Genomic DNA, 12,963 nt, shown 5'->3' on the forward strand with positions numbered 1-12,963 from the left:
CAACCATTGAGGATGAAATCAGTAAAACCACAGAATCACTCAAACAATATGAGTGTCTACCTGAATTCAATATATTACAAGAAAAAATGAATACCAACCTCACCCAACTGGAAGAAATAATTACCAATATCAAAAAAATCTAAATTCAGGAGAGATCTCAAAGATTATGAGGAAGACGCAGTGTACACATGGCAAAGGCACAAAAGATCCACCCCTCGATCCATTCTCAAGAATTCTAATAACTATACCACTACATATACGCCTAAGAATGTCCCCTTCAGTTCCTCGGACAATGACAGCACAGATAACTGCACAGATTTTTCTGACAATGAAGGTTACACAGCTCCTGACACCCGTAGAAATCCGACAAAGACACACTCAGTCTTATGATTCTGCATCCCCGAACATGACATTACCCTCCCAGTCTTTTTTAGAGACGGGCCCACAAAAGAAAAAAAAAGATGGGCCCACCAGGAGAGCAGGGCGCAAACATGCAACATTTTGGGATTTTTCACCAAGAAAGGATGCAAGTAATGATGAAAATTTACCACGGTGTTAAAGTAGAATATGTCATGAAAAAACAATCTCGGAATCAGAATAATCGGTAAAAGCATCCCAGAGTTATTATGCTTAAAGTGACAGTGGTCAGAATTGCAAAAAGGGGCTGAGTCCTTAAGGTGAAAAAGGGTTCAGTCCTTAAGGTGTTAAGGTTAAATAAAGGTTATATTTTAGAAGTCAATCTATTTCAGTGCAGTGAAAATATAAGTTTGATACTAGGATACCAGATATCATTATTTTTAATGTTGTAAATTATTCCCAATTATTCTCTTAGGTGTACAGTCCTACCTGGAAAAGAAATCTTAAATTGTGAAATTGAAAACTTTTTTGTAGTATGAAGTGGCTGTACTCAATTCTTTGTTAGCTTAACAATGAATGGATGCTTTAGAAATTAAGGGTCAAATGCTTTGGACGTTTCTATTCTATCCTTAACAATGTACCTGTAGCTCTAAATACAAAACAAGAAATTCCCATGTTACTATGAAGTGTTTATCTAAACATTGTCTAGGCAACTTCTTTACTCCTGATTGTTCATCTTTGTAATAAGTTTTAAAGGGGTACACCGACGAAAGATGTTTTTTTTTTTAAAATCAACTGGTGGCAGAAAGTTAAAGGGGTTCTCCGGTGCTTACACATCTTATCCCCTATCCAAAGGATAGGGGATAAGATGCCTGATCACGGGAGTCCCGCAGCTGGGGACACCCGCGATCATGCACACAGCACCCCGTTTATAATCAGTCCCCGGAGCGTATTCGCTCCGGGTCTGATTAAGGTCGACCGCAGGGCCGGCGGCGTGTGACGTCACGCCCCGCCCCCGTGTGATGTCATGCTCCGCCCCTCAATGCAAGCCTACGGGAGGGGGCGTAGGCTTGCATTGAGGGGCGGAGCGTGACGTCACACGGGGTCGGGAGCGTGACGTCACACGCCGCCGGATCTGCGGTCGACCGTAATCAGACCCGGAGTGAACACGCTCTGGGGACTGACTACAAAAGGGGTGCCGCGTGCATGATCGCGGGTGTCCCCAGCTGCGGGACTCCCGCGATCAGGCATCTTATCCCCTATCCTTTGGATAGGGGATAAGATGTGTAAGCACCGGAGTACCCCTTTAAGCAGATTTGTAAATTACTTCTATTAAAAAATCTGAATTTTATTTATGTAACACTGTATAGATTTTAATGTGGTTTTAAATTGCACGTTTCTACCACTGATGTCACCTGGGGTGTGTATTAAACTGATGATCTTAGTGGGATAGGGCAAGGTCCATTGAAGCATTGGATAAGCATGAAACAGCTGTCACTAATGTCCTTCATACATGTTGGTGCCTGTGTGTGCTCCTGAACTTTCTGGAATATTAAGCAAGATACATCAGGTGAGTGCTGCTCTTTTCTTGTTTGCATCTCATTTTAAGAGTCTTACCTTCTTGAGTTAAAACACCACTCAGCCTAGAACACCTGTTGATAACAGTGGTGTGTGGGCGTCAGGGATGTGCCGACAAGATCTGATCTCACAAAGACTGTTTGATCAAAATGCCAGTTCTCTATGCTCTTGAAAAGAACCAGTAATGCACGCTTGTTGGATAGTAAAGTGGGTAATGCATAATAAACCTGCAGGGTGGGGAAGGTGGCTGAAGACAACTACTCTGAATGTGGATTACAATTAAAAAGGTTTTAAAATCAACTGGTGCCAGAAAATTATACAGATTTGTAAATAAATTTTATTTAAAAATCTTAATCCTTCCAGTACTTATCAGCCCCTCTATGCTCCAGAAGTTGTGTAGTTCTTCCCAGTCTGACCACAGTGCTCTCTGCTGCTTCCTCAATGTCAGAAACTCTCCAGAGGGGTTTGCTATGGGGATTTGTTCCTGTACTTGACAGTTCCTGACACAGACTAGAAAGAACTACACAACTTCCTCAGGAGCATACAGCATCTGCTAAGTCCTGGAAGGCTTAAAGGGGTACTCCACCCTTAGACATCTTATCTGCTATCCAAAGGATAGGGATGAGATGTCTGATCTTGGGGGTCCCGCTGCTAGGAACCCCCCGATCTCTTCTGCAGCAGCCCGTGTCATCTGCTGCATGAAGCGAACTTTGCTCCGTGCCTGATGACGGGTAATATGGGGGGCCGGAGTATCGTGATGTCACGGCCCCGCCGAAGTTCTCTCCGTGCAGCAGATAACACTGGATGCTGCAGGAGCGATCAGACATCTTATCCCCTACCCTTTGGATAGGGGATAAGATGTCTAAGGGCGGAGTACCACTTTAAGATTAAGTAGACATAATTTACAAATCTGTATAGTTTTCTGGCACCGGTTGATTTGAAAACCGTATTTCCTCTGGAGTACCCCTTGAACAGTCTGATTTAAAGAGGGAGCAAGAAAAGGACCAGAAAGATTTTAGAAAACCCATCATGGGAAGAAATGCCAAGGGTCATACATTTTTTTCTTCTTTTTAACAGTAACAAAATAAGGACTAGTGAAATATTGTAAGAGGTATGGTAGTTTAGGACAGTACAGATGAGCAAACAGTATTAACCCCTTCTAGACCCATTACATACATGTACGTCATGGGTCTGGTGGGCCGGGTCCGTGTCATGACCAGGAGATGTCCGCTGCTTTGTACCGGCATCCTTCTTTTTTTACTAAAAAGATGTTGCTGACAAATCCTGGAGAATTTAGAGGGACCTGAATGATAGCATGTTTGATACACAGATCCTCTATTTCTACATTTATCGGAATTTGATCCTCATTTGAGAAATGACTGGGGCGAGGAAGCTTTGTTTGAAAGGGATTGGAAACAAACTCTATATGATATCCCTTCACTGTGTTGAGAATCCATTGATCGGAAGAAATCCTTTGCCAAAATTGGGAAAAATTTAGGAGTCTTCTGCCCACTGGAGGATGGGAAGAAATTGTGAGAGGTCGGCTTACCTTGAGGTATGGAATGTGTGGAACCTCGTTGGCATCTTGTCCTCCATGGACCATGGACGTCCTCGGTAAGGGAAGGAGGGTTGAGGTTGGGGAATATTGAATGATGACCTATCTGGATAAGAGGAGCCTCGATATTGTGCTCTGTAATTTATGTTTCAGCCGGAAAAATGGCCCCTGCTTCTCCCAGCCGTCCACAAATTAATGTTGGGAAAAAACTTTTTTTTTAGTGAGGCTTGGGCTTTGTCTAGTGTAGAGAACAAGCCCACAAGAGGCATATTGCTGTGTGCCAAACCTCTAAGGGTGTTTATATCTATAGGATTGCCAGTGGTAAAGGCATTTTCTGATAAATCCATAATCTTAGTTAAAGGACCCAATAAGTCTAAAAATTTGTCTTGGCAAATTTTAAAACTACGGTCAATTCTTTTTTTTAATGATTTTTCCAGACTTTTGAATATATTTAACAAAAATGTGGTCAAGTTCAGGTGTTTCTGCCACGTTTAGCGACACATTAGGTCTAGGGCACTCAGCCCTTAATATAATCCTAGACTTACTATCAAGACCTTTTCTTATCAAATGAGTCCACTCCCCAGACCTAGGATGTTTGATCTGGGAAGGATCAAAAAATGGGACTCCCTGACCGTCAAGGACAATAGATTCAGAAAAAGAATTACTATCAAAATAGGTATCACCCTCAGAATGTTCTGGAAAATATGAGGGATCATAAGTATCCGATATATCAGCATAATCATCATCATTATCATAATCAACAAGGTCATCAGTACCTGGTTGATTAGAGGCATGTTTAACCTGTTTATCATAAAACTCCTCCCGGGGTGAGGGTCCTGGATGCGATTGGTGAGCATCATTATCATGGCTGCTTGTGGTAGGCAAGCCGTCATTAGTTTCCAGACCTCTTTCTTTGGCTACAACTTTTCTGTTTATTGGAAAGCAGCTCGTCATTAGAAGAATGCCTCTTTTTTGACTGAGACTGCATAGACTGGTGTGCTTTTTGAGCAGAAGTCTGTGTTATCGCCATAGCAACAGACTTTGCTATTGACTCATGCATGGCTGCCATAGAATTGTTCACATTATGAACGGACCGTGATACTGAATGTTCCACTAAAAGTCGAATTTGGTCATTAGACATGTATTCAGGGTTAGTTATGAGGGGTTGCGCAGAAGACATCATGGTGAACTTAAAATTTTCTATATAAAATGTAACTATATAAAATGTTTATATATGTAATTAACAGTATGGGTAAAATTGAGCTATGTATGGAGAGATTATTATATACTCTGTAGTTAGTATAGGTAGAATATGCCAATAATAGATATGCTGACTAGATTATAGGCAATTAATATAGTAAATTAGATAAACAATGAAGGTATGTGTTAGTCAATGTGATAATGTCCTGAAAAGGACAGTAGAGCAATATTTAGAAAAAAGGCAGGTTAGCGAATGGAGGGAGAGACTTCTCTGACAGGCGAGCGGGGTGCGTCTGTCAGAGAAGGGCGGGAACAGCACAAGTGATCATCACTTGAGCCGAGATATCACAAGACTACGCAGTGCCGCGCAACCCAATTGAAAATGGAGCCGCGGACACACCGAGAAGTACAGGTATAATGCGTGTGGCGGGACACAGCACTATTGGCTTAAAGAAGAAAATGGTACAGAAGGTTACAGTGAAAGAAGTGTGTTGTGTGAGGGTATTTGCGCAGAAATATATACAGTGGGGATCAAAAGTTTGGGCACCCCAGGTAAAAAGGTGTGTATATAAAAAAAAAAGTTTTTAAAAGTTTTTATTAAAAAAAATCCCTCCACTAATAAAAATTCAAATCACCCCTTTTACATTTTTTTTTCAAATTATACACTGTACAAACAAGAAAAAATAGACATATTTGGTATCGCTGCATGCGTAATTGTCCGAACTATTAAATTATTGTTTCTGATCCTGCAAGGTAAAGGTCGTAAATGCAAAAAAAATCCAAACGCCCAAATTGCTGATTTTTGTTTTCATTACATCCCCCACAAAAAAACTTAAAGGGGTAAGCTGGAAAACATTTTATTTTTAAATCAACTGGTGGCAGAAAGTTTAACAGATTTGTAAATTACTTCTATTTAAAAATCTTAACCCTTCCAGTACCAGTACTCCAGCTGCTATATGCTCCATAGGAAGTTATTTTTTTTAATTGAATTTCCTTTCTGTCTGACCACAGTGCTCTCTGCTGACACCTTTGTCCATTTTAAGAACTGGCCAGTGCAGGATAGGTTTGCTATGGGGATTTGCTCCTACTCTGGACAGTTCCTAAAAAGGACAGAGGTGTCAGCAGAGAGCAATGTGGTCAGACAGAAAGGAAATTCAATAAGAAAATAACTTCCTGTGGAGCATATAGCAGCTGGAGTACTGGTACTGGAAGGGTTAAGGTTTTTAAATAGAAGTCATTTACAAATCTGTTAAACTTTTTGGCACCAGTTGAAAAGAAAAGAAAAATTCCAGTGGAGTACCCCTTTAACGACAATGGACGTAAATGTACGTCATGGTGACGTGGTACTTAACGCACCATGACGTACATTTATGCGCCGCCATGATCGCGAGCACCGGAGCAGTGCTCGCGTCATGCGCGGCAGGTCCCAGCTGCTATTAGAAGCCAGGGACCAGCCGGTAATGGCGGACATCCGCGATCGCGCGGATGTCTGCCATTAACCCCTCATATGCCGTGACCAATACAGATCACGGCATCTGCGGCAGTGCGGTACTTTGAATGGACGATCTGATCGCCCGCAGCGCTGCCGCGGGGATCCGATCATCCAGCATGGCGGCCGGAGGTCCCCTCACCTTGCTCCGGCTGTCTCCAGGGTCTCCTGCTCTGGTCTGAGATCGAGCAGTCCAGAGCAGAAGATCACCGATAATACTGATCAGTGCTATGTCGTATACGTAGCACTGAACAGTATTGGCAATCAAATGATTGCTATGAATAGTCCCTTATGGGGACATAATAAGTGTAAAAAAAAAAAAAAAAAAAAAAAAAAATTTTAAAGAAAAAAGTAAAAAAAAATTTAAAATCCCCTCCGCAATAAAAAAGTAAAACGTCCATTTTTCCCATTTTACCCCCCAAAAAGGGGAAAAAAATTATTAATACACATATTTGGTATCGACGCGTGCGTAAAAGTTTGAACTATTAAAATATATTGTTAATTATCCCGTACGGTGAATGGCGTAAACGTAAAAAAAATTAAAAAAGTCCAAAATTGCTGGTGTCAAATTTTATTTAAAAAAAATTAATAAAAATTAATAAAAAATTAATAAAAAGTAAAACCTAAGCAAAAGTTGTACTGATAAAAACTACAGATGACGGTGCAAAAAATGAGCCCTCATATCGCCCCATATATGGAAAAATTAGAAAGTTATAGGTGGTCAAACTAGGGCAATTTTAAATATACTAATTTTGTTAAAATGGTTTGAGATTTTTTTTAAGCGGTACAATTATAGAAAAGCATATAAACATTTTAATCGTATTGACCCACAGAATAAAGAAAACATGTTATTTTTACCGGAAAGTGTACAGCGTGAAAACAAAACCTTCCAAAATTTGCTAAATTGGTTTTTTCTTTTCAATTTTCCCACATAAATAATATTTGTTTGGTTGCGCCGTACATTTTATGGTAAAATAAGTGATGTAATTACAAAGTACAATTGGTGAAACAAAAAACAAGCCCTCATATGGGTCTGTGGATGGAAATATAAGAGAGTTATGATTTTTAGAAGGGAAGGGGGAAAAAAAACGAAAAAGCAAAAATAAAATTGGTCTGGTCCTTAAAGGGGTACTCCTCCCCTAGACATCTTATCGCCGCGGTCCCGCGGGATCGCCTCTGCGGCACCGCGCTATCATTACTGCACAGAGCGAGTTCACTCTGTGCGTAATGACGGGCAATACAGGGGCCGGAGCATAGTTACGTCACGGCCCGTCCCCTCAATACAAGTCTATGGGAGGGGGCGTGGCGGTCATCACGCCCCCTGCCATAGACTTGCATTAAGGGGGCAGGCCGCGACATCACGAGGGGCAGAGCCATGACGTCACGCTGCTCCATCCCCCGTATCGCCCATCATTACGCACAGAGCGAACTTGCTCTGTGCAGTAATGATAGCGCAGTGCCGCAGCGGCGATCCCAGAGGTCACCAGCAGTGGGACCGCGGCGATCTGACATCTTATCCCCTATCCTTTGGATAGGGGATAAGATGTCTAGGGGCGGAGTACCCCTTTAAGGCCAAAATGGGCCTGGTCATTAAGGGGTTAATAAAAAGTGATCAAAAAGCCAGAACTACACAAAAGTGGTACCGTTAAAAACTACAGCCCATGGTGCAAAAAACAAACCCTAACACAGCTCCATAGGTGGAAAAATAAAAAAAGTTATAGGGGTGAGAACATGGTAATGAACAAAGTTTTTTTTTTTTTTTCAAGGTTTAATTTTTTTTTTACCATAAAACAAAACAACAATTATTTAAGTTTGGTATCTTTGGAATCGTACTGACCCATAGAATAAAGATGGCATGTCAGATTTACCGTATTTTGAACTCTGAAAAAATTATTGTCCCACAAATGTCTGCTATTCCATATTTTTTTCAATTTTGCCCTACATATAATTTTTTTCTGGCTTTGTAATACATTGTATGATAAAAAAAAAAAGTGGAAAGTACAACTCGCCATGCAGAAAATAAAGCCCTAATACAACTTTGTCAGTCAAAAAAAAAAAAAAAAAAAAAAAAAAAAAAAAGTTATGGGTCTTAGAAGGTAAGGAGGAAAAAACGTGAGCCAGGAAAAAAATTTAGCTGGGTCATGAAGGGGTTAAACAGCAGCCAGAGACCGTGACAGTGGGACAGATACATTTTAAGTATTCTAAAAAGGATACATTAAACATATACAGAATAAGTGAAATTAACAAATAAGGTGGAAAAACATGTTTTATTATAAAATTATAGTAAATATTATACAAAGTCAAATTGTATCCAATGATTTCGTATCCAACACATCACATAAATAAATAAATAGGTCGAAAAGAACTATTTCATAATGATTGAGTTTAAAGTTTAAATCAATATCTAGAACCATACTGTACACGCCAAAAGCCAAGACCATTTTAAGAGGGAACACTTTTGATGATGTTTTACATTCATATTTTACTACCAGTCACTGAAATAAAAATATTTTATTTATATGAAAATGTAACTAAACTTAACATGTAAAGGTGTAACTCATGTTAATCCCAATATCCCTTTTCCCTTTCAAATCCACTGAGAAATGGGTAGTGGTCTTGGGGACCTCCAATGTGTAGGGCAGTTTAAACTTTCCCTGTGAAACGGGCGCAAGAACAGACAACGCTGAAGCGGCTCCACATTTTGACTCCACTAAAAAACATCTCATATCTCAGATTTATGTGAATGCAGGATAATCAGGATCATACATCAATTTTGAGTCGTGTCTGCTATACTTATTTTATGGTTCTCTAGATCTTCACTGGCATAGGGATCAGGTTACGGAAGTTAAGAAATGGAGTTATAAAGAATGTTCTAGCTCTATTATTTGACAACAACAAATCCCATTGTATGGCTTCTTATAATTTCCTGTAGGACTGGCTACCTGCAAGACAAAAGACAACAGTACAGGTTTTGCAAGTTTTAAAATGTGTAAAAGGTTGGAAATTGTGAAAATCAAGGTAACATGATGCTAGATATGCAAGGTAGCTATCCCTCACCTATTGGAGACAGCGTCTCTAAGTCAAAGCTCCATCCGTTTAAAAGCCTCAAAGGGGTATTCCGGGCAAAAACATTTTATCCCCTATCCAAAGGAAAGGGGATAAGATGTCTGATCGGTCTGATCGGTGATCTCCCTGCTGCACCCGCATTCTATGCTGAATCTCCATAGACATGAATCACGCCCCCTCCCATAGACATGAATGGAAACCCGAAGCTTTCTGAAACTGGAGATTCAGCACCCGCGGGTGCTGCAGGGAGATCACGGGGTGTCTCAGCAGCTGGCCCCCCGCCATTAGACATCTTATCCCCTATCCTTTGGATATGGGATTAAATGTTTTTGCCCGGAATACCCCTTTAACACATGACTCGGGATTATTAGCCAAGCTAGACAAGTTTCCAAAAGTCTGCCTGCAGATAGGTAACTTTTCTTGTGGAGGAGAATCTGGCTTTGTTAAAAATCTCCAGTCTTGTTTCAAGCCTCTTATAGGAGTTGAGTATTTACTTGCAGGAATACTATCTGCAATAACTGGCACCAGAGGGGAAGCCTTTTTTTTGCATATTGTTTCCTAGTGGAGCACTGCCAAATGTCAGTTTAATGCTTGATGTAACACAGAGGTATGTGTCTACAATGAGATTTTTTAATCCTACTGCTAATATTTTGATAGCTAGACATATAATTGTGAATAGACATAAAATTGATCAGAATTCTGTAAGTCTCACAACAAGAAATGCACATACTGTACAATATGATTTTATGCATACATTTCATTTTCATTTGTGTAGTGAAGAAAACGAAACAGATCTGCGGCCTGATAGCCTTTTTAAGTGGCACTGAATATGTCGATTCATGTGACACGTTGCTAAATGCTGTTTTCAATGTATTCTGCTCAGCATGGTTTAAGGGAGAGTGTTCAATACTACCAGCCTGTCCAACATTCTCTCTGTAATATCCTCTTTACACTGTGCCAAGTAGTATAGCCAAGTCGGAAACATGTGTCGTAGGACGATGACCCAGATGAACAGGATGCAGGGTAAATTACATTCCAGACAAAGGCCCATGACCTGTATTGTGACATGTATTATGGCTACGTAACTTCCAATATATATTCCTCTGACTAGATAAAGCAGCAACCCCTTTTTTCATCCTTTTCCCTAAAATATAAATTAAAGGAATTATATAATCAGTTCTTGAATTCGTACTTTGCCTGCTATGAGTAGAAGATCCAGCAGAACTGGGTCGACTTTGATGCGGTCCAGACTGAGAAAACTGAGGTGCAATAGTAGGTGTTTTAGCCTTGCGTGGGCTGGTATTCTGTATTTCAGGACTTCGTGAGAGCCAAGTTCTGCTACAGGAGAAAATAACAGAGGGTCAGGAAGACAAGAATGAGTTAATACTGTAACCTGCCAGATATATTAAATAATGACTGGGCAAGTTGCTCTCACATCTGTTGGTTTAGGTTCACTACCTTGTGTGTTAACAACACAAACATTTTCTTACTCCTAACCATGGTGGACAATAGCAACAGCCATTCCAGCTATCCTTCATGGTCAAGGATGTTGTGTTATAGGATGACTAATTACATCTGGCAGATGAAACTGGAGCGGTAATATAGCTAGGCGTGAGGTGCCAGTCTAATTTGCATAAAAAAGCTGCAGCCACAGCTCAGGTAGTACTGGTTAAATCACCTGTTACTGTGCCCATTGCTTTTATCCAAATCCAAAATTCTAGGGGAAGAAGGAGACACGGGTCCATGATGACCTGACCGAGCGCTTGGAGAAAAAAGCCGAGAGGATTCAGTGTCGATGGCTAAAAAGATAGAAACAAGCAAACTAAATAAATGAGTAGTCAGAGTTCTGAGAGAGGATTCACATCCAAAAACACATGGAAACAAGTTCAGCTAAACTACAGATACATGACTTTTTCCAACTATATGCGGTTATACATTAATGTTGTCGAATAATTGATAAATCTCCCCCATTCTCTTTATAAATGTCAAAAACCTGTCCAGAGGAAAAGTTGCTGAGTTGCCCATAGTAACCAATCAGATTGCGTCTTTCATTTTGCAGAGGCCTTGTTAAAAAGGAAAGAAGCGATCTGATTGGTTGCTATGGGCAACTCAGCAACTTTCCCTCTGGACAGGTTTTAATAAATCTCCCTCACAGTGTTTGAAGAGGACAAATGGTTCAGGGATGTTGCAGTAGTATACAAGTTCTCCTTCCAGACAAATACAGCTGGAGCATTCATGCACTGGTTTCCTATAAAACAGGAAGCACATATTTTTTCCTGGTTAGTCTGAAGTGTAAATTTCTTTTAACATCTGCATGTGAATGCCACCAGCTGCAAGGTCAAATGAAAGACACATACAGAGAAGTTTCCAAAGCGTTTACAGATGACAAGTACATACATATTAGTCTGCCTGAATGTTACTGTATAATGGTTTGTGACCAGTGCTATCTCCATATCTTGGAATTAGGGGAACAGGAAGCTTTGGAGGTGCTCAGTTTGTGAATGCTTAGGGAATTTCTTATATCCTTCTATGCATGGCTTCATGACAACTGTAGTTACAATGTGATAGGCAGCAGGGCGTATAACAAAAAAAAAAAAAACCTCAAGAAAGTTACAATAAAAGAATACAAAGCAATTGTCATCGGCATAATGGGGGAAATCAAGGAACAAGAGGAAAAGATGGCAGGGGAGAAGAAAGTCAGAAAGAGCAGGGGAGGAAAGGGGTAGGGAGACAAGGACACCACACAGCAGGCACACCAACTGAGAACAGCAACAGACAAGACTCCACATAGGGGCCTTCCACCTCTTCCCCTAACAGCCCAGGAACGGTGGTTCAGTCACACAACACCCAGTAGAACCAGGTCTTAGAATGACGCTCCGTGCGGTGATGGAGGTGTGCAGTAAGCTCCTCCATCTGTTGAATGTCCAGGACCTTCAGGCAATCCACTTTTTTATCCATGCCTGCTCAATGACTACAATTGCCATCATCCATTTCTCCCTCAGGCTATAATCACACAATGGAATCCACCTGAAAAATTCAGCTCTGAAATCCCAGTGATGCAGTCACTGTTTATACCTATGAACACACACTGTATGTTTGAATTACAGTTATTTTGTAGTGCTGTATATATATTTATGAACACATACTACATATTACTCTATTTCCCATCTGGCGACTTTTGGAGTTCCCCTTAAGACATCCCTTAGTTATAAGATTTTCCTCGGGGGGGGGGGTCAAAAATGTACATTGAGAATTGGTTATTTGGAAACGGTGCTTTTCTCTGTACAGTCAGTTATCTGTGCATGCTACATTGAGATTACATTTTGGGGACAATACTACCATTTGATTGGTATTGCACTTATTGTCTCTTATAAATGGTGTTGCTTATTAATGCACTCTAGTAAAGCCTTCTGTGGCTTGTGGATTTAAGCTCGAAGGGCAGTAGACTCCATCTATAAATGTCTAGACTTTTATCTCAGTCTAGTGTATAAAAATACCTGTTTGTTTGATGCTAATACAGAGACCAACATACGGGTCCAAATAGCACACAGTTCAATAAAATCTTTCTATCCTCCTTGGGAATACTTGTTTTTCTTGTATGGGTGGATTGTAATGCATATCTATTAAATACTAGCTGAGTACCCAACGCCGGTAAGCCCGGTTTTTCCTACCTAGTGCTTGTGGGGGAGGAAAAGCAACAAAGGAAGAAGTTTTTGTC

General features: G+C 40.5%; 1 protein-coding gene across 3 annotated transcripts in view; it reads right to left on the reverse strand.

Annotated features, from left to right (window-relative positions):
* Window positions 1–8,410: 8,410 nt before the first annotated feature.
* Window positions 8,411–12,963, reverse strand: part of ARMC9 (armadillo repeat containing 9) — a 139,712-nt gene continuing 135,159 nt past the window's right edge. For 2 of the 3 annotated variants that reach the window (XM_056565556.1, XM_056565557.1), the window contains exons 23-25: window positions 10,924–11,044; window positions 10,438–10,583; window positions 8,411–9,121 (exon numbers count right to left, since the gene is read on the reverse strand). In XM_056565556.1, coding sequence (XP_056421531.1) covers window positions 9,096–9,121; window positions 10,438–10,583; window positions 10,924–11,044 — 293 coding nt within the window. In that variant the 3' untranslated portion in view covers window positions 8,411–9,095. The remainder of the gene's footprint in view (window positions 9,122–10,437; window positions 10,584–10,923; window positions 11,045–12,963) is intronic. The other variant, XM_056565558.1, reaches the window with a different exon arrangement.

Source organism: Hyla sarda, chromosome 3 (assembly GCF_029499605.1).
Source record: "Hyla sarda isolate aHylSar1 chromosome 3, aHylSar1.hap1, whole genome shotgun sequence".
In the NCBI taxonomy this organism is placed as follows: Eukaryota; Metazoa; Chordata; class Amphibia; order Anura; family Hylidae; genus Hyla; species Hyla sarda.